This window comes from Phyllostomus hastatus, unplaced genomic scaffold (assembly GCF_019186645.2).
Source record: "Phyllostomus hastatus isolate PE091 unplaced genomic scaffold, TTU_PhHast_1.1 phas_scaffold_1674, whole genome shotgun sequence".
In the NCBI taxonomy this organism is placed as follows: Eukaryota; Metazoa; Chordata; class Mammalia; order Chiroptera; family Phyllostomidae; genus Phyllostomus; species Phyllostomus hastatus.
The window spans coordinates 10,032,451-10,054,752 of NW_025334011.1; the positions used below are offsets into that span (position 1 = coordinate 10,032,451).

At 37.2% G+C, this 22,302-nt stretch overlaps 1 protein-coding gene across 3 annotated transcripts in view; it reads left to right on the top strand.

Annotated features, from left to right (window-relative positions):
* The first annotated feature begins 755 nt into the window (after positions 1–755).
* ODAD2 (outer dynein arm docking complex subunit 2) overlaps positions 756–22,302 on the top strand; it is a 187,238-nt gene continuing 165,691 nt past the window's right edge. For all 3 annotated transcript variants that reach the window (XM_045857958.1, XM_045857960.1, XM_045857957.1), the window contains exons 1-6: positions 756–979; positions 7,675–7,832; positions 11,762–11,954; positions 12,778–12,884; positions 13,266–13,402; positions 15,687–15,803. In XM_045857958.1, the coding sequence (XP_045713914.1) occupies positions 756–979; positions 7,675–7,832; positions 11,762–11,954; positions 12,778–12,884; positions 13,266–13,402; positions 15,687–15,803 (936 nt within the window). The remainder of the gene's footprint in view (positions 980–7,674; positions 7,833–11,761; positions 11,955–12,777; positions 12,885–13,265; positions 13,403–15,686; positions 15,804–22,302) is intronic.

Consider the following 22,302-nt stretch of genomic DNA (forward strand, 5'->3'; position numbering starts at 1 on the left):
GTAATCAATTTTGATAAATAGCCCCCAAAAGATTCTCTTTTGTTCTTACATCTTTCACATTTGCACTTAAGAAAGTTATAAATTGCAATAAACTATGGCAGAAAGTACAGTATTTGGATTGCTCAAATATTCTGGTTTATAGGATCAATATGTAGTATACCTATCTTTACAGAAAAATAAAATTATATTGCACAATAATGTTTTTATTCTATTTTATATTAATTCCTAAGGCACTTGGGGGACTCTCAGAGCTTCCAGAATCATGCTTGTCTGTTGTCTTTGCACTGGTGTAGATGTGATGACGATAAGAAAGTCAGGGTAACAGAGTTAACAGCATAACTTGAAAGAATGTGTGGCCCAGCTAAAAGGAGCACATCACTCACTTTATCTTCAGCTGCAGCAGACCTGCAAATCAAAGGCCAATTCTTTTTTCCACTTTGGAGTTTTCTGTTTCCATTTGGGCCTGGGGAAATGAGAAAGAACTATTCATTTCCGGGCAGACAGAGATTGGAAAACCCTTAAGTACTTGTCAGTTTTACTGAGAGCTGGTTTAATGTAAATTAACTGTTGAATTGAGCAATTAGATAATTAAAAAATCAACCTCTAAGATGAATAAGCTTAATGTTGCTTAGGTAGTACTAGTTTAAGATCTTGAAAATGAAAAAATTTCCAGTGAAGAGGTAGATGCTGTTGTCTCTCTCTTTCTACTCCGTTGTAGTGTGTGTGTTGAGCTCAGCTCTGGTATTGTTGGATCCATGGGCGTGGCGCTGACAAGATCAGCGCAGTGGACTGCTGCTGGATATGGAACCAGAACCCTGGAAACTACCCCTCTCAATGAAGCCATATTGCAAGAAATTATTATATTCATAGAGAGTTTTATCTATAAACATCCCCAAGAGGCAAAATATGTTTTTGTAGAACCACTTGAATGGAAGACTGATTTGGACCCCTCAGCATTTGAGTTGGGTTACATTGTCAGGTAAGCCAGTTAATTGCTTCTGGAATTGAATGTCTCCATCATACACATTTTTATTGATTGTGGATTTTGGGCAAGTCGTTGAACACCTATGAATCTCAGAAATCTTCTAACTGAAGAACTGTAAACCAGAATCAGTCAGGTGAAATCTAGGATGTTCTCTTTGGCCAACACACTAATTTTCAACTTGAATTTGAATTTGTTTTGATAGATGATGCATACTCTATGCCACACTCCCAGCCTTAGCTGTTGTTTGCTGTCTGGCCTTTCCACTCATCTGTATTACCTGCATGATGCCCATGGGCATTGCTTTTGTGACCTCCGAGGTAGACATGCCTTCTGGTATTTAAATCTATCAATTTCTGGAATGACAGAGAGAGAATGGCAAATTTTGCTCAATATAAGGGAGGAACTTGTTAACAAATATTATCTTCAAATGAGAACCTTACAAATCTGAGATAAAGAAAATTTACCTCTACTTCACCCTGTAAGCCATCAATTTATTGCTTTTGAACATAGCTAAACTATAAATTTTATATAAATTTAAATATTATATATTATATAAATATAAATTATCATTATGATAAATATATATTCATTTATGTATATCATTTTTGGGGGGTCAGCTTCAGTTTATTTTCCACTTCAGGCTTCTGATCTTTGGTTTTGCGTATGAACTTTTAAAGTCTGACATATCAAGAACAGTTCCTTAATTAGCCAAAAATTCGTATAAATTCCTTTTCCTTTTTTCCCTTTGGGGTTATCTGTGAGAATAAACTCAGAATTTTATTTTTAGAACCATAAAACCTTTCCTGAACTGCATTTCAAGAACTCTTTAGTTCTGATATTGTTACAGGGTGCAGCCAAGAGGGGGGACCCCAAATGGGCATTTGAAATGGGGTCCAGAACTTAAGGTGTCCAGGAGATTTTAAGATGTCTCCATCCCCCCACCCAGGGTGTGAGTTGGGAGAGGGAACAAATGGAGCAAGGCCATTGAGAGCTGTTTTGCATAGCAACAGCCTTGCAGCTACCCTCTGGCATGGTCATTTAACATATCTATAGCCTTTGGCTGGTCGCTTAGATATGTTAAATAGCTGTGATCATCTCTGAGCCAGGAGAATGGAAGTAACTTCCCCACCAACACGTGACTGGGGGCAGATCCCCCAGGCTACAGCGCCTGCGTGGGAGCTCGGAGAGGATTGGCTCCAGGACATGGGGCCACACCTGCCCAGACTCAAGATGGCAGCCCAGTAAAGCTGGAAGGATACGAGTTCTGGCATGTGAAGCCGAGTGTGGGAGGAGTCGGAAATGAGGCTGCAGAGGAAGATTGGCCACGGGGATTTAAAACCCAGACTTGGCAGCCGTAAGAGGGAGAACCACACGGCTTTGGCAGAGTAGGGGCTCTCCCCTTCCCGCAGCCCTGAGAAGAGAGAACCACGCGGCTTTGACGGAGTGGAGACTCCTGCATCCCAGAGAGAACCGTGCTGCTTTAGGAGGAGAGAACCACGCGGCTTTGGCAGAGTGGGGACCCCCACAGCTTTAGAAGGGGGAACCACCACCTGGTTTTAGCAGAGATCCCAGCGACTCAGCCGAGGGTGCCGGGAACCCAGGGAGGTCTCCCAGTTGAGATGGAGGACTAACTAAGAACCAGAGGACTTCCTGAGCCATGGACTTCGTTTTCCTTCCCTGAGATACGGTACTCTGGACTGGGCAAAGGGGGAAGGAAGGAAGGACTGTGACTGTGTTTGTGGGTGTTTTAAGGGACTTTGGGATTTTGATGAAGACACTAGGTCACTACTTGAAGTCTGTATAGCATTAAATAAACATTTCCTTTCCTTTTCACGAATCTCTGGCATTGAGAGATGTCTTTCCTCTGGCGGCGGACATAATGGACCCGGGGCCTTTTAAATAATAGTATATTGTCCCAGGCCCCCCTTGTTCTGTTCTGTAACACAACTACATGCAAAAAAATGAAACTCGACCACCAACTTACACCATATACAAAAATAAACTTAAGGTGGATAAAAGACTTAAATGTAAGTCATGACACCATAAAAGTCCTAGAGGAGAGCATAGGCAGGAAAATCTCAGATATTCCATGCAACAATATTTTTACTGATATGTCCCCTAGAGCAAGAGACATAAAGGAAAAAATAAACAAATGGAACTTCATCAAAATAAAAAGATTCTGCACAGCTAAAGAAAACATCAACACAATGAAAAGGGAACCAATTTTATGGGGAACTGTATTTGCAAATGATACCTCGGACAAGGGTTTGATCTCCAAAATATTTAATGAACTCATACAACTCCACTCCAGGAAGACAAACAGCCAAATTGAGAAATGGGGAAAGGACTTAAACAGACACTTCTCCAAGGACAACATACAGGTGGCCCAGAGACATATGAAAGGATGCTCAGAAAAACAAGCCATGAAGTCTTTTTTTTTTAAATGTGTTTTATCTCTAACTCTGCCTGTGGTGCTTGTTGTCCATTGTTGCTCCCACCGAAGCTCAGTGTAGTATCATGCATTCTTCTTTTTTTAATCTTTGAAAGGTAAACTCATCTGCAAGACCAATTGAAAACATGAACAACTTAGTACAAAGATAGATTTAAAGCAGATGTCAGAAGGGTATCAAGATTGTCACTGTGTCTTGGCTCTGAACTAATTTTGTGTTCCAAGTACAAACATGACCACATCTGAGGCCTCCTTAGGTGGGTTTGTTACACACTTCAAATGTATCACTATTTCTGTATCTTTGTCCAGTTTCTTTTTGCTTTATGTATCTCTACACACGGTATATGTACAAGTTCCCTCTTAAGCAGGGTGTTTTGGTGTTTTGACACCATGTATGTTTTGAACCAACTACCCCTTGATTGTCTTCAGTCAAATTTACAATGCAGCTTTTCCTTGGGCCAAGCTTTCTACCCTTCATTCTTGTTCATGACCTTTATCAATGACATTGTTGATGCTGGAAGGGATATGAAGGTTCTGATAGTACTTGTTGTATTTGAAGCAAACATGCCTATGTGGCTTGATGAAAACCAGGTAGGTACTGATTGCCCTAAAGAAGGCGAAGTCTATAGCTGAGATTTTGATAATAATGGAAAATACCAAATGTTTTCACATCAAAGTCCTCATCACACCCGTTGTTCCACTGTGTGCCCCCACCCAACTAACCAAAGAACCATCAACAACCCATAGGAAATTGGAATTGACTATGCCTAGCCACATAACAAGTGGTGTAAACCAGAGATGTCTTGATGGCTGGAAGAATGTATTAGTAAAACAGCCCCAACTACCTTATTCCTTGGTTTCCATCCACTCTTCTTGCTTAGCTGCTGGCCCTTAGCACACTGATTATACACTTATACCATACATAAAAAAGAGGGAAACTTTTTTTCCAAACAGAATTCAGGTCTGTAAATACAGATGGATGGCCAAAGTCATTATGAAGGATTTGGGTCTGGAGTCTCCATATGTTGTCTACTAAATAGGATATCTTTGGATGTTTTAGAATAAAGGCAGATTCTCCTTTCTGTACATTCTCTCAAGCCCCTTGTTGCAAAACCAAGTCACTTTTATCCGCACTGAAAATTTGTTGAAGTAGGTAAGCTATCCCCTCTTCTGTTGACCTCTACAGATACTTTGGGGAATATATTTATACTTGTGGACTCACTTCTCATTTGATGTTGTGTATTTACAAGTGCACTCTCTGCAGTAGTCAGTAAAAATTCGATCAGCCTTCTTTTTCATTAGGCTTTTTGGCATGTGACATTCAAACTGATCCTTGGGTCACACACTGAAAAGGTTTTACATTTCATCAGCTCTCTTCTCACCTTTTCTGCAGGTTGGTTTTAACTGAATGCATAGGCACAGTGCTTTGCACATGTTGCATGATTCATTCTTTTCCTTTAGAATCATTCCCAGCGTGCAGCTGTTCAACCTGTAATAACATTTGTCATCATCTCTCCATGTTCAGTTTGGGCGGGAGGAGTATTTCATTTTAATGGAAATCATAGGTTTCCTTATTACCATTTTCAATTGCTTTTGTTCTCATCCAACAGGATGAGATTAATAATCTTCCTGAAACACCTCAGAATGAAGCCCAAATCCACTGTAAACTAAAGACAGATGACACCGCTCAATGGTAACACCATCTGTTGGCAGTACACACAGCTGGGGTGCTTGCTGATTCTTTAAAATCTAGCTTGGAAATTTGTAAATTGGATAAGCACTCAGAATCACTTTGTGAAAATGTTACCTGTTCTTTTCTCTTTTTGTCTGGTAGAACAATAATTTTTGAGTCACATTCACTTTAATATTGCAATATTTTAGTAGTGAATCTTGCTCTGCTTTGTCTCAGTGACATATGTGAGTTGGGACAAAATTATTTGCTACTGAGGGTTCTGTGTGGATGAGGAGTCAGGACACCTTGTGCAGTGGCCCTCTTCCCCACATTAATGCACAAGTCACTCATGGTCATACCTGTCTTGTCCTTAGTTGTCTGGTCAAGATCATGAAAGGTTGAGTTACATGATCTCCAACTTAAAATAATGTACTTTGATAAAATTTCTGAGCCATTGTGTAAGATCTCTGGCCATACTTTTGTTACTGGGCTCTTTGTTTTTCATCCCTGAGAATTGCTAAATCATTTCTCAACTCTATAGACTTATGTCCTGTATGATTATTTACATGTAGATTTATTAAGTAATTACAATGTTCTGGACACTAACCTAGGACCCTGGAGACTAAATAAATAAGACATTTTCCTCCTGAGTATTTTTAGCTCCCTCCCCCAATTCCAGTTTGAAAGTGTTTTGATTGGATCCGTGGATTTCATTTACAGCACATTCTTCTTGACCTTCATGAGGTGGGTGCAGCATTTTTCTTTCTAAGAGTTCCTTTTTTTCAGGTGTGAGGAACTGTGAGCCCAGAAACTGAAACCTGCTCTTCCATGTCATCCTTAGAGCTGGCTCTGTTAAGTTACAGGTTTCAGCTGGTAGGAGCAATGAAAAATGTCACCTGTGCCCTTCAGTTCTCCCTTTTTCCACAAGGAGTTTCACATTCTCAAGTTAGTAGTTTGATATTGTTGGCATTCATTCAGCCTATAACTTAGTTCTCACCATCCACTTAGCACTGGTGTTCAGCCCTGATTCAGGCTTTTAAGAAACTTCCTCAACCCTAAGGACATTACTCCAAGGGATGTATTTTAGAAAAAAATACACATTTTGTACACAATGCACATCACTGGCAAGTCTAAAACCATTTTATCCCTTCATTTATTCCTATTATGTTGGTGGAACAACCTCTCTGTGTATTTACTATGTGAGGTACTGGGATAGAGCAGTGGGCAAGACTTTAAAAAAGCCCATGTCTTAGCTTCCTATTGCTGCTATAACAAATTACTACATACTCAATGGGCTAAAAACAACATGGCTTTATTATTTTATGGTTCTGGAGGTGAAAAATCTAAAATGAGTCTGTGAGCTAAAATGAATGTTGGCAGGGTCGTGTTTCTCCTGGGTGCTGAGGGACATTCATTCTTGCCTCTTCCAGCTTCTAGAGGCCACCTGCATTCCTTGGCTTGGGACTCCGCGTTTCTCTGACCTCTGTTTCCATCCTTGCATCACCTCTGGCTTCACCCTTACTGCCTGCCTCTTCTAAACACCCTTATTGGCTACATTGTAATGACCTCGATATTTCAGAGTAGTCTTTCCATCTCAAGATCTTTATCCCTCTGCAAAGTCTCTTTTGCTATACAAGGCAACATATTCACAGGTTTTGGGGGCTGAGTTGGAACAACTCAGGGGAGCCATTACTCTGACTCTGGCAGTTTCTATCTTCTTATTTCTGTTCTAGTGAAATAGCAGTAGATAGTCTGAGTCGGTCAGATTTACAGTTTCTGATAAACCATTAATCTTCACATCTATGTGCTTTACAATTTAAAATGTTAGATTAAATCTTGAGATTTGGGCAATTTTCCTGGGGATATCATTGTGTAATGAGAAACCTAGTCAGTTTAATGTTGTAAGTGATCAAAATCTATAGGAATATCACTACCATAAAAATCTTAATATTTTCAAAATGCCAACTTAAAAAAAAAACATTCAAATGGACAGAAACGCAAATCCAGGAGACCCAATAATTTCTGATCAGGAAGAACCCATTTAGAAAAACTGCTTAAAATCCTAAAGTAAGCCTAATTTAGGTGTTTGGAGTGGAAAAATAATCCACAGAGAGGATTTAGTTTGTCTTTGTTTATAGCTCTTTTGTACATAAACAACACGGTGTAGCCAAGGAGATTTCTAACCATTAATTGCTGTGGTGTGAAAATTGTATAAATAAAATAATATTAGAAATCCTCAAAACATGAGTGGTTCTGTAGAATCAGTGATGTTAAAAGATGTCAAACACATTGTTAGAAGAACAAAAGCTTGTTGATTTTGTGTAGGTGTTTAAGAAATTGCTTAACATTTTCTTTCTGGGCATATCATATTGCTCACTGTGACTCCTAATGAATTTGGGGACTGGAGGTCCTGAGTGTGGATGAAAGTGGGAAAATGGCTGAGCTTCTAACAAGAGGTATTTATATTCTCTGTTTTATAGTGACACATGGGAATAATTAGCTGAAATATCTTAAATTTAACTTCTGCTGGCATCCAGGTAACCCTAACCTTTCAATTTTCTTTTTTAGTGAAACAACAGTTGAATCAGAAGAAACTGATGAAAATGGACAACCTTTGCTATTTTTTTCTGTACCACAAATTCAAGTTAGGAGCTTTGGGCAGCTGTCATGCTTGTTATTTATTGCCAAAGATACAAAGCTGAAGGAAGCACAAGCATGCATTGAAGGTGATGTTTACACTCCAATCTGTGATTTGAACTTTTAGAAACATAATCTTGGGGCAAATAATTTGTTACAGTCTTAAAAAAAGTTCTGTTACCTAAAAGGTAAAAGTAATATGTTCAGCTTCATAAAAGTGTCATTAATTTTGCTTGGCTGAAATGTTATGCTGATATCAAATTTCTACTTTAAAATGAAAGGCCTAATATATTACTAGTAGTAAGCATCGAGATTTCTACTTTTAAAGAGAGCCTTCTCAGCTTCTGGAACAACCTGAGGCTTGTAGCCTTTAAGGTCCACATCAAAAGAGAAGACTGACATGCGTGACCGGAATCCACACCGCACTCTCCCCTCACATACTGCCATGACGGATGATGACCTCCTTTCTTTGAAGTGAATGTAGGCTCTCCCTTTAGCAGAGATAGTCCCTAATAATCTCCCTTTCCATTCGTCTCAATGCTATTCCATTACAGACTGTACAACTGCTGTGATTGTTACAGTCATTCAATGGGAAATATTTTCCCTCTTTATTAAGGGATATAATGTACTCACTCTTGTTTAACCTTCTAACATCCAAACAAGAATGTGACCAATTGTCTGTTATCATTGTGCTCTAACTATTTCTTAGGAAAAATACCTAATGATGTTACGTATATGTTTTGTTTTCTCGGAATCATCAGACCAGTGGGTTGGTCCTAGGCATAAGGTACCTGTGTTCTGCCTCTCATGATTCTTTGCCCTGGTTTTTTTTTTTTTTGTATTTTTTAATTGATTATGCTATTATACTTTTCCCAATTTTTCCCCCTTATCCCCTCTTCACTCTGCCCCCCCCCAGCCCTCTAGCATCCCCCGCCTTAGTTCATGTCCATGGGATGTACACATAAGTTCTTTGAGTTCTCTGTTTCCTGTGCCATTTTCTTATCTCTCCCCATCTATTTTATGCCTACTAACTATGCTTCTTCTTCCCTGTGCCTTTTTGCCCCATTCCTTCCTTCCCACTCCCCACTGAAATACCTCTCTGTGATGTCCATTTCTCTGATTGTGTTCCTGTTCTGGTTGTTTGCTTAGTTTTTGCTTTCATTGTTTTTCTTTTCTTTCAGGTTCATCTGTTGATAATTGTGAGTTTGTTGTCATTTTACTGTTCATAGGTTTGATCTTTTTCTTCTCCTTAGATAAGTCCCTTTAACATTTCATATAGTAATGGCTTGGTGATGATGAACTCCTTTAACTTGACTTTATCTGGGAAACACTTTATTGGCCCTTCCATTCTAAATGAAAACATTGCTGGATAGAGTAATCTTGGATATAAGTCTTTGCCTTTCATGACTTGGAATACTTCTTTCCAGCCCCTTCTTGCCTGCAAGGTTTCTTTTGAGAAATCAGCTGATAGTCTTATGGGAACTCATTTGTAGATAACCCTCTCCTTTCCTCTTGCTGCTTTTAGAATTTTCTCTTTGTCTTTAATCTTGGGTAACTTATTGATGATGTGCCTTGGTGTGTTCCTCTTTGGGTCCAACTTCTTTGGAACTTCCTGGACTTCCTAGAAGTCTTATTTTCTTTGCCAGATTGGGGAAGTTTTCCTTCATTATTTGTTCAAATAAGTTTTCAATTTCTTGCTGTTGTTCTTCTCCTTCTGGCACCTCTATTATTCAGATATTGGAATGTTCCAGGGTGTCCCAGAGATTTGTAAGATTCTCTTCACTTTTTTTGAATTCTTGTTTCTTTATTTTGTTCTGGATGGATGTTTATTTTTCCTTTTGTTCCAAATTATCGCTTTGAGCCCTGGTTTCCTTCCTGTCACTGTTGGTTCCCTGACCTGACAGTTCACTTTGGGTATCCTTCCTTTGTTTTTGTTTTTTTTTTTTGTTGTTGTTTGTTTTTTTAATTTTTTGACCAAGCTCCATTAGATCTGTCAGCATTTTGATTACCAGGGCTTTAAATTCTCTATCAGATAGGTTGGCAATCTCCTCCTCACTTAGTTCTTTTTCTGAGGTTATGATCTGTTCTTTCATTTGGGCCATATTTCTTTGTCTTGGCGCAGCTGGTAAGTTGTAAAGGGGTGAGGCCTTAGGTTTTCACCCAGGCAGAGCATCCCTCTTTGCTGCACTGTGGTGCTGCCTGTGGGGGAGGGGCCAGACAGGGAACAATGCTGCCTGCATGCTCAGCTCTAGTGTACTTTCCAACTCTCATGTGAGACTGGAAATTTCTCCCACCATAGCAACCACTGTAGCCCACAGTTAGTTCTGAGTCTCAGTTTCACCTTCAGCCAGCCCTGCTGGCCAGGTCCACCATTTTTTGTGAGTTGGCTGAAGCAGTCTGCCGCCTTACCAGTCTGGTTGTTTGGGCTGATTTTTTCTATAATTCCTTGATTGTCACAGTTCTATGTAGTTTGATTTTTTGGCATTTTTGGTTGTTTATTGATTTTAGATTGGTTGTTATCCTACTTTTGGTTGTGCAAGGAAGCGAAGGGTTCCTACCTACACCTCCATCTTGGCCGGACCTTTGCCACTGTTCATTGTTGTGAGGTGAGAAGGTGGTCTTTTCCCTTCTCTTTGTTAATTGGATTTAGATGTGTACCTTAGGACAGCAGTCTCTCTTTATTTCTTGACTACTCTTCCCTATTAGGCTGTCCTGTACACCAAAGCTGCTTTCATGAGGAAGAATGAAATCTTGAGAGTAAAGCTAAATTCAAGAAGATAGTTAATAGGGGCATAATTGTTCATTAAATTCAACTTGTATAAACTTAATACATAGACTGCTGTATATATAGATTGGCTAGATATGTGGGGGGTTTTTCTTGCATTTTATCCTTTCTAGGTATCATTCTTAGTTTTAGGTCCAAATTACAAGGTACCTGGCAATTTGGGAGTCAGTTTTATATCTTTCCCCAGAATTCACCTAGTACTGCTTTTCATAAATTTTTATAGATGCCATTCATAAAGTTGATAAGTTGAGATTGTGTGATGGAAGGTACAAGGAAAGGAGACCCAAATTTCCTTGCATCTCCAGTCGTGCAGCCTTTCCTCAGCCCTGTACCTTCTACTGTTTCCTGGTGGCACAGCCATATCCTAATCAGAAATTCATTCCATTACTGAGCTTTTCTTCATTTCATTCAGGTCAGCTTTCTGAATTAGTCCCACAGCCATTTCCCTTTTCCTTCTCTAAAAGTGTATATATTTCATCTTACTTAAATTTTTTCCTAAACATTTTTTCTTTCTCTCTCATTTCAATCATATATATTTTAACCTTTATCAAACTCTGTTTTTAGCATCTCTAAGTTCAACTTTCACACCTGTGTCAGCCTTGCACATGAGTTGGTATTTATGTTTTTCACTATAGTTTTGGTATGTATGTAAACACTGCTTACTTTTTCTAACTCTAACATCAAGAGACATTGAAACTATAAGCAGTACAGTGTCAGGAGATTATAGCATGGCTAAGAGTAGACTAAAAGAAGAATGCTATTTTCCCCTTTTTACTGAATTTCAGAAGCATGTTATTTGGGAAAGAAGCATGCATTTGGGAATCTTGAGCATTGGTACACACACACACACACACACACACAGCTCTAGTGATGATTCTTCTAAGAAGACCAGTGCTTCCCTATCTTTAAATCAATTCTGAATATATTAATTGAATGCCTGTTTTGAATAATGCCTCATGGTCAACTAAAAAAAAAACAGGACTCTCTTGGCTCTTGTGCTGTTAGGAAGATGATCTATATAGATCATATTACTGTACAAGATAGACCATCTCAAAAGGAAAAAAAATTCCTAAATTCAGTAAATCTGAGAAGTGGACTTTGATTCTAATTGGGTCGATTAGAGAAAGCATAATGAAAGAAACATAGCTGAGTGGGTGTCAGTGGGTTTGTTCATCTTTGTGTTCCTTATAACAGAAGACAAAACAATAATTTTTATGTACTTATTTTGGTCAGCTAACAGAAATCCTGTAGCAAAAATCCTGGGCTTTGATTACAATGCAATTAAAGAAGACTCATCTGTATTAAATATTCTTGATAAAATTACTGAAGATGATGACCCTGAAAGTGAGGTTAAGATGAAGATCGCCATGCTGCTTAAGGAACTGGATCTGCACCTTCTCAATCACTCTCTAAAGCATATTTCATTGTGAGTATTAAAAAAATAACCCAGCCCTGGCTGGCGTAGCGCAGTGGATTGAGCGTGAGCTGCGATCCAAAGTGTCGCAGGTTTGATTCCCAGCCAGGGTACACGCCTGGGTTGCAGGCCATGACCCCCAGCAACTGCACATTGATGTTTCTCTCTCTCTCTCTCTCTCTCCCCCTCCCTTCCCTCTCTAAATAAATAAATAAATAAATAAATAAAATCTTAAAAAAATAAACCTATGAAATTAGTTACAAAAAATGCTTTTCTTAGAAAAAACCCCAAAAAGTATGGAAGTTATTGCCACTGATTTAACATTCAGTTTTACTGGAAAAAATTTGTTTATTGCATGGATATTTCTAGTTCTAAAAATTAAAATTTACTCCTACCATTGCTAAACATTCTAGTAGGGTTTCATCTAGTTCTGAAGACACCAAGTGTGCTTAGAATTTCCAGAGTCTCTCTAAATTAAGACAGTTAAAAAATTATTAAAGTATAATGCAAATATCATGTAGAGTTTATCAGTTTTAAAACTCGTTCATTTTTCTAGTATTTTCTAGTATTATAGTATTATAATTAGGGAACAAAGTGAATATTTAAGTTAGTATATGTAATGTATTAAACAGTAGTCAGTAATTCCTTGATGGTTTCACAGTGTTAGGAGATTATAACATGGCTAAGATTAGCTGTAACCATGTTGTTATTGTGTAATTTAACTGCAATTTTAATTATAAAAAATATTTCCCTTGACATAATGGAGTACTGTCAAGTATTTCTTGTAGAGTTTGTTTTCAAATGTTTTAAATGAATATCTACACATTTATTGCAGGGAAGTGAGTTTAAATCCAGAGGCTGTTAAGAACGATGTAGAGCTGCTCAAACGCTTCTCGGGAAAAGGAGAAGAAACAGTCTTGGAATCTATCACATATACCTCAGGTTTATATCTTCTCAGATTCATTTATGTTATATATGTTTTCATAATTATTTTTCAAAATGCCTCAATAGCTACATTGGAATTTAATGTTTAAGAAAATAAAAACAAGCCCTGGCTGGTGGAGCTTGGTTGGTTGGAATGTTGTCCCATAAACTGAAAGGCTGAGGGTTCAATCCCCAGTTAGGGTACTTATGGAGATAACCAATCTTTATATCTCTCTCACATCGACTTTTCTCTCCTTTTGTCTATCTCTAAAAGCAATGAAAAAATGTCCTTGAGTGAGGATTTAAAAAAATAAAATGAAAATGAAAACAATTTTAATATTTCCTTTTTGAAACCATCATATTTTATAAAACTCTAAACTGATTGATAATTGGTTTCAGATTATGAATTTTCAAATGGATGTCGAGCCCCACCTTGGAGACAGATTCTTGGGGAAATGTGTTATGTGCTGGTGAAACCACATGATGTTGAAACTTTGTGCATTACTTGTAGTGCAGAAGGAGTATTTTTAAATGGTGTAAGTAATATTTATTGAACAGTATTGACATTGGTACTTAGCTTGGTGTCTGTAAGTGCAGACATGTCTTTAGGAATGAACTCCAATGACATAGAAAATGAAATACTGTTCTGTGGGATTCAAGCAGATTCATTTGCTATGTGTTTGCTGGGCCAGTCCACAGCTGTCTCAGAATTGCACCAGTGTTCCCTATGGCATGTCATTAAGTCAGTCTTCTGAGAAATGGCCTTCCAAGTGACTCATTCCACTTCATAAAATGAGCACTGAGATAACACAGAAGTGATCACTGAAGCTTCTGCCATAAGAGTTGAGGGACAAAGGGAAGATGAGAGGGGTTGTCAAAATGCAAATGCCTGGAGGGTGTGCCCCATGAAACTGGAACCTAGATGTCTGCGGAGGGGGCACTGCCCAGCTGTGCTGGTACCTTAGGATCTCAGAGGAGGGCCCTTGCAAATCTGGGGCTCAGACCTCTGGAGAGTAGACCCTGCTTGCCTTGGTGACAGTCCCTTAGGAGCTCAGAGGAGGGGCCCACACACAACTGGGACTTTGATCTCTGAGGAATGGTGACTTCCAGGTTGTGTTAGTCCCCTTGGAGCTCATGTGGCTTCTATGACATTTGGATCCAGACCTCTGAGGACTGAGTGCTGCTCAATTGATACTGGTCCCTCAGGAGCTCAGAGGGGGATCTCGGCAGAGCAAAGACTTAGATCTTTGAAGATGGTGCCCTGGTAGGCTGATGATGGTATTTGTGGGGGAATGGGATGAGCCCTGTTTGGGACTATAGGTAAGAAAAAACTCTGGAAATTAGAACCAACTGTTGCTATTGGAAGCAACTGCCACTGCCAGGGGTGTGGGACTGTTGCTGGCTTCACTAACAGGAACAAGGAACAAGTAGGACGGAGCATGTCCCTTTTCCTTTCACTTCCTGATGATTGAAGTGAACCCACCTGGGCAAATGAGAAACACAGTTTTGCAGATTCTCAGCCCAAGTATTACAAAGCAGAGTGTGGTGGGTGGGTGAGCTTCAAGTTGAGATAGAGACAGCACATAACCTTCTGACTTTTTTAGATTAAAGAAACTTTGAGTCTCATTTTGTTCACTGAACTTAGCTAGAAGGAGCTCAGCTTTCTCCCCTGCAACACCCTGTCCTCAGTGTCTTCAGTGTCGTTTCAGGTCTCACCAGCAAAATTCTGCAGGGAGGACCCAAAGCCCTTAATGGGGGCCCAGCTATTATAGGGGAGTTCTTGGCGAGGTGTCACACCTGGACTTGGGTTGGTATTGAATTGCTGGTGCTGTCTTCTAATTACCTGTAGCACCTTTTCTGACATGCCTTAGGTGATCTGCTTATCAACATGACACTTAATATATTTCAGCATTAGAAGGGGGAGATGACCTAAATATAATTTTGCTTTTTTTTTAATATATTTTAGAAAAGTGAAATTTCCACTTAGGAAATAAAGAGATTACAAAAGGAATGGTTATCTTTGACCTCCTAGAGTGGGACAAGGAGCTTATGCTTCTTATAAAAGGCTGCTTATTAATTCATAGACAAGTTTATTTGATATTGAGATATCTAAGTATTCCTCTCAGTTTTAAAAAAGAAACTATTCAATAAAATGTACAATACATTACAGTTACATTACACATGTTATATGTAGATACATACATATATACACATATTTGAAGAAGTATATATATATTTGGTTGATGGAGAATACATACACACACATATGTATTTGGTTAATGGAGAATAATAGGGGTAGGAAAGAAGAGGGAAATGAGGAAAAGAAAGAGACAAGGAGAGAGACAGAGGCAGAGGGTAGAGGGTAGAGGGACAGATAGTTGCATAGAGATCATAACCCTAAAAGAGAAGCCTAGAGCATCCATGCTACACACAGAACAAGAGCAGTGTGACAAGTAGAAACAAAGGCATTTCCGTGGTGACATTCTCATCTTGAGGCCTTTTATGACTTCATCAGAAGCACTTGAAGTCATAATGTGTTTTCACATTAGAAGACCATAGAAGAAAGGTCTTAATTCTATACTCAATAGCAGGGTGCCCCACTGCATATAAGAGGTACTCAGTAAAGGCTTGCTGAGTGAATGAGTGAATGGATAACATTAAGTTAAGAGGGAAGGGTTTCACCTTTACGTTTCATGTACAAAGACTGCCACATGGATCCTTTAGAGAAGCAAACCAGATGTGCACTTGGGTTGTGATGCATTAATCAGGTTTTTACATTATTATTGCAATAATAATTGCACCAAACTTTTTCTCTCAAAGGGCAAAATAGATGATGAGGGGGAGATTAATTATGAGCGAAAAGGAGCGATTTATAAAGACCTCATCACATTTTTAAAAAATACATCAGCAAAATTTTCAGAAGTTATGTCTAAAGAGGTAAGTTTCACAGTCTCTCTTGAACTTTCATAGCATTATATTACTTGACAACAACTTTTTACAGTATAAATTCTGCCTGTTGTTGGACATTGCTTCTAGTTATTAGAGTGTTTTACACAATAATGTAAAGTAAGAAATACTGTGAATGAGGTACTTAAGAATGTTTCTCATTTTCTTTAGCTGATAGGTATAATATTTTACTTTTTTCCATTTTCCCTTGTGAATGAATAACACTAAGAATAAAGGACTCAGCCCTGTTAGTGAAGCCTAGATGTTTTGATCATTTTCTTCCCATGATTATTACCTGGCTGAATTGTCTTAATAAGTGTGCCAACTACATGTGCATAGAAGTGTGCTTCTTTTGTGTTCTCCAATGGTTTTTGAAATAGTGCAGAACAAAAAAATCAGTCAATATAATATTTTATGAAATAAAATTCTGGTTAAAGCCGATATGGGTAAGGATATGCAAGAACTACTAATGTGATAAGCCTAAGCTGGGCTGGTTCTCAAGCTGGTGTCAACTCGATAGCCCCCCATGAGTTGGTTCGTCAGGTCCATCTTCTTCCTGACCCCGCCACTTCCGGAGCGCTCCGCTTCTCCCCAGGCTGCTCCTGCTCTTGCCGTGGCACACCGTCTCTGTCGTCATCCTGTGAATTCTCTTTGCTTCCTAGTGTTTGATCACCTGCTGTCGGGATCTGAGTTTCCCTTTGTCGTTACCATTATTGTTAGAAAATATATACATAAAATGTAAAAGTTGCCATTTTAACCATTTGAAGTGTATTATTCAATGACATTACTTAACATTCACAATGTTGTGTAACCATTACTACCGTCTCTTCCAAATGTTGTTCATCATCCCAAACTAAAATTTGTACCCATTGAGCAGTAGCTCCCCAATCCTTTTTCTCTCAGCTCCTGGGAAACTCTAACCTATTCCCAATGTCTATGAATTTGCTTATTTTGGGGATTTCATATAAGTAAAATCATACAATTGTCCTTTGTGTTTAGGTTATTTCACATAATGTTTTTAAGGTTCATCCATGTTATGGCATGTCTCAGAACTTTATTCCTTCTTATGACTGAATAATATTCCATTTACATATATATCATATTTTGTTTATCCATTCATCTAATGATGAACACACCTATTGTTTGTTGTGAAAAATGCTATGAATATTGGTGTACAAGTACTTGTTTGTATCCCTGTTTTCTTGGGCATATATCTAGGAGTAAAATTTCTGGGTAATATGGTAATTTTATATTCAACTCTATATCTATTTATCTAATCTTTATGGGGAAGTGTGAATCCTAAAACTTTGTTCTTATTTTTCAAAACTGTTTTGGCTACTTGGAGTTTTTTTGACTTTCTATGTGAATTTCAGGCCTGATTTTTACCATTTCTGGGGAAAAAATTAGGGTTTTGATATGGATTCTATTGAATCTGTAGATTATTTTTGTTTGTATAGTATTGCCATCTTAACATACTAAATCTTCCAATCTGTGAACATGGGTTTTTTTCCATTTGTGTCTTTTTTCATTCCTTTCAGCAATGTTTTATAGTTTCAGTGTACATGTCTTTTGCTTCCTTGGTTAAATTTATTCCTAAGTATTTTGTTACTTTTTATCTTATTGTTAATGAAATTATTTGTGTAATTTCTTTTTTGATTGTCCACTGGTTAGTGTATAGAAACACAACTTAACTTTTCAGTGTTAAAAATCAGATGGGACTTTTAATGTGAAATTCAAAATTGAATCCTGTAACTTTGCTAATTTCACTTTTAACTCAGTTTTTTATTTTAAATCTTTAGATTGTCTACATATAAGATTAAGTCATCTCTGGACAGAGATAGTCTTCTTTTCCAATCTGGTGTGGTTTTTTTTTTCCTTGCCTAATTACAGTGGCTGGAAATTTCAGGACTATGTTGAATACAAGTGATGAAAGCAGGATCCTTGTCTTATTCCTGATCTCAGTGGAAAAGCTCTCAGGCTTTCACCATTAAATATGATATTACCTGTGGGCTTTTCATATATGGCCTTTGTCATGTTCCTTTCTGTTCAGTTTTCCTTTTCTTGGTGCACTCCATCATTTTGGTAGAGCTGCCTACTAAATGTGCCTTTGGCACAGAGGCACATTGGAGGGAAATTTGAGGGTCAGCATGACTGAAAATGTCTTTATTCTTCTCTCGCAGTTGTTGTTTCTATAATGTCAGTTGGAAAATAAGTTTTACTTAGAATTTTAAAGGCATTTTTATGTGACTGTTTGTGTTGACTTTTGCCATCTAATGAAGTCTTCAGGATTTTCTCTTAGCCTTGATGTTCCATAATTTTCATGATGATATGTTTAGTGCTGGCTGTTTGTTTTGCCTTAATAATGACATATGTTCATAAAAATTGGAAAAATATTGTTTGTGTTATATCTTTAATCATGTTTTCATCTCTGTTCTCTTGTGAAACTTACTTGCTGGAGTCGCTGAGATTGATCCTCTGATACTCTCTTCTGTCACCACCCACCTGCCCTTTCTGTAAATATTTCTTTATCTTCCAAACATTGTGCATATCTTTAAAGTTTAAACTCTCTTATTTTTAACATTCTGTTTATGGGTATTTATTTTTGCATAACACGTGCTTTTATTTCTCTTAGCCAAAACCTAGGAGTTAAATGGCAAGTTCATATGATAGTTGTATGTTTAACTTTTAAGTAGCTGGTAGACTGCTTTCCAAAGTGGTTGTAATATTTTACATTCACTCTGACAGTGTATGAGAATTCCAGTTCTTCCACATAGTCATCAATAATTGACATGGTCAATCCTTTAATTTTGGACATTTTTATAGGTGTATACTGGTACCTCATTGAATTTTAATTAGCATGTCTTAAATGCATCTTTTCATATACTTATTTGTCATTAATGTGTCTTATGTGCTGAAGGGTCTATTCAGATCTTTTTCCTCTTTTATTGGGTTGATTTCTTATTTTTGAGTTGTGAGAAGTCTTTATATATGTGTTTGGTTATGTATTCTGTCAGTTATGTGATTTGTAAATATTTTCTCCCAGTTTGTGGGTTGTCATTTCATTCTCTAAACAGGGTCCTTCAAAGAACAAATGTCCTCAATTTCGATGAAGTCCAACTTATTAATTTTCGTATACTGTCGTATCTAATAAAGCTTTGTCAGACCCAACCAATATTACAAAGATATTCTCCAGTGTATTTTGTGAGTTTTCAAATACTCTGTTTTACATTTTAAATCAATGATACATTTTAAGTTATTTTTGTACCTGATGTGAAGTATGGATCAAAGTTGGATCTAGTTGTTTCAGCACTGTTTTTTTGTAAAAAACTACCCCTTGTCTGCTGAATTACCTTTACACCTTTGTCAAAAGTTAGTTACCCATTTGTGTGGGTGTATTTCTTTTTCTCTATTTTTATACCAATATCACACTGTCTTTATTACTGTAGGTCGTGAAGTTAGGTAATGTCAATGCTTCAGTATTGTTCTTTTTCAAAGTTGTTTGGCTATTCTGTATCTTTTGCATTTGTATTAGAATATTCAAATCAGCTTGTCAGGATTTCACAAAGCCTGAGGATTTGTGATTAAGGTGGTGTGAAATATGCAGATCAATTTAGGGAGTACTTACATCTTACCAATATTGAAGTTTCTAGTTCATGAACGTAGTACATATCCCATTTACTTAGGTCTTATTTAGTTTCTCTCAGTAACACTTTGTAACTTGCTGTGCAGAGGTTGTATGCATCTCTCATGAAATCTGTCTGTATTTCATATTTGGGGGCTATTAATCCTAGTTTTAAAATTTTTATTTCTTATTATTGCCACTATATGAAGACACACCTTATTTTTTTATATTGACTTTATATCCTGAAACCTTGCCAAACTTACTAGTTCTAGTGTCTGGTTTGTAGATTCTGGAAAGTTTTCTATATAGATAATCATGTTGTCTGTGAATAAAGATCATTTTACCTCTTCCTTTCCAATCTCAGTCATTTTCTTTCCTTTTCTTTCCTTAATGCACTAGCTGGAACCTCCAGTACAGAATTGAAAAGAAGTGGTTTCTTGTCCCTAATGGCAAAGGGAAAACTTTGTTTCTCTTTAAGTATAATGTTAGCTGTAGGCTTTTCACAGATGTCATTTATAAGATTGAGGAAGTTCCCCTCTATTCCAAGTTGTTGAGAACTTTTATTAGGACTGATGTTGGATTTTATCAAATGATATTTCTGTACCTATTGAGTTAATCATGTGTTTTTTCTTTTTTAGCTTAATGTGAATTCCATTGATTTTCTCAGACAAACTATTTGTTCAGGATGTATTATTGTTGTTATATATTTTTGGATTTAATTTCCTTACATTTTATTTAAATATATTTTACATCTATGTTTATAAGATTATTGATGTGTAGCTTTCTTTAATATCTTTATCTAGATTTGGGATCAGAGTGATACTAGCTGTAAAGAATTTGTTGGGAACTTTTCCTCCTCTTCAATTTTCTGAAAAGTTTGGTATTCTTCCTATTTTAAAAGTTTGGTAGAACTCACCAGTGAATCCATATCAGCTACAAGTGTTGTTTGTGGGAAAGTTTCTAACTACAAATTCAACATTTTTACTAGTTATAAGGTTATGCAGGTTATTTATTTCTTCTTGCGAGAGCTTTGGCAGATTGTCTTGAAAGGAATTTGTCCATTTCTCTAAATTGTTGAATTTACTGGCATAAATTTGTTCATATTATTCTCTTATTAGACTTTTAATACCTGTGGAATCTGTAGCTGTTTTTACCTCTCTTATTCCTAATGTTGTCATCGTGTTTTATTTTTCCTTGATGCATCAGGCCGGAGGTCTGTCAGTTTCTCAGTATCTTCTAAGAACTAGCTTTTGGATCTATTGATTTTTGTTTTTCTTTTTTTCTTACTTCCTTTTGTTATTTATTATCTCTTATTTTCTACTTTGGGTTTCACTTAATTTCTCTGTTTTTATCATATATTTCATTTAATCTAGTCATATTTTTATTGATTTTAGAGAGAGAGAGAAAGGGAGAGAGAGGGAGAGAGAAAGAGAGAAACATCAATTTGTTGCTCTACTTATTTATGCATTCATTGGTTGCTTCTTGTGTGTGCCCTGACTGGGGATCAAACCTGCAGCCCTGGCATATCAAGATGATGTTCCAACCAAATGAGCTATTGGGTCAGGGTCTAATCTAGTCATATTTGTATTTAAAGGAATTTTGGTCATTTCAGATGTGAGTAATATTTTACTTGGAGCATATAAAAGAAAGGGTCATAAACTAAAAATATTCACATTAATTAAAAGAATTCTCTTAAATCTACATTCAGCCATAGAGAAGCCGTTTGTCTTTTGGATAAGGACATTCAGGGGATACGTTAGTCTTCTGGTGCTAACAAGTCAGCATCTCACTAGGGGCAGGGCAGTGGTAAAATGTAGGGCAGTCTTCACTTTTTAAAAAAAATTTAAATGTGAATATATTTTATTTATTTTATTTTTTCTTTTCCCTTTTTATTGTTGACACTATTACAGATGTTCCCCATTTTCCCCCTCCTTTGCCCCCTCCACCCAGCCCTCATCCCTTTCCCTGGCCTTCACCAAATTTGTTGTCTGTGTCCATGGGCTACGCATATATGCATGTTTGATGAATTTATTCCAGTCCCCCCTTCTCCCTGCCCTCTGAAATCTGTCAGTCTGTTCCATGTATCCATGCCTCTGGTTCTATTTTGTTTGTCAGTTTATTTTGTTCACTAGATTCCACGTATGAGTGAAATCATAAGGTATTTGTCTCTGTCTAGCTTATTTTGCTTAGCATTGTATTCTCCAGGTACATCCTTGCTGTCACAAAGGGTAAGTTTCTTGTTCTTTTTTTTTTATAGTCACATAGTATTCCATTGTGTAAATGTACCACATCATTTTTATCCAGTCATCTACTGATGGACACTTGGGCTATTTCTAGATTCTTTCCCACCATAGTGGTTGACATGTGGGAGGTACATCCCATTTTTTTTTTTTTCACATTCTATTTTTACATTGTTCAGCCTGCTTGGGGTTTCTATTGCTCTTTTTGTAGTTTCTAAAGCTGGTATCTTAGACCATTGATTTGAGAATTTTCTTCTTTTTGAATATAAGCATTTAATGCCATAAATTTTCCTCACAAAACTTAAGCTGCCTCCCACACATTTTGATATGTTTTATTTTCATTTTCTTTGTTTTGTGTATTTAAAATTTTTTTTGAGGCTTCCTCTTTGACCCATGGATTATTTAGAAGTGTGTTTTAGTGTACAAGTATTTGGAGATTTTCCTGTTACATTTCTGTTAAAGTTAGTTTGGTTATACTGTGGTCAGAGAATATCATCTGAATTATTTTAATTTTAAAAACTTCGTTGAGATATGTTGAATGACCTAAGATAAAGGTCTGCCTTGGTGTATACAGGGTGGGGCAAAAGTAGGCCTACAGATGTTCATTTGGAAAGTAATACAATAATTA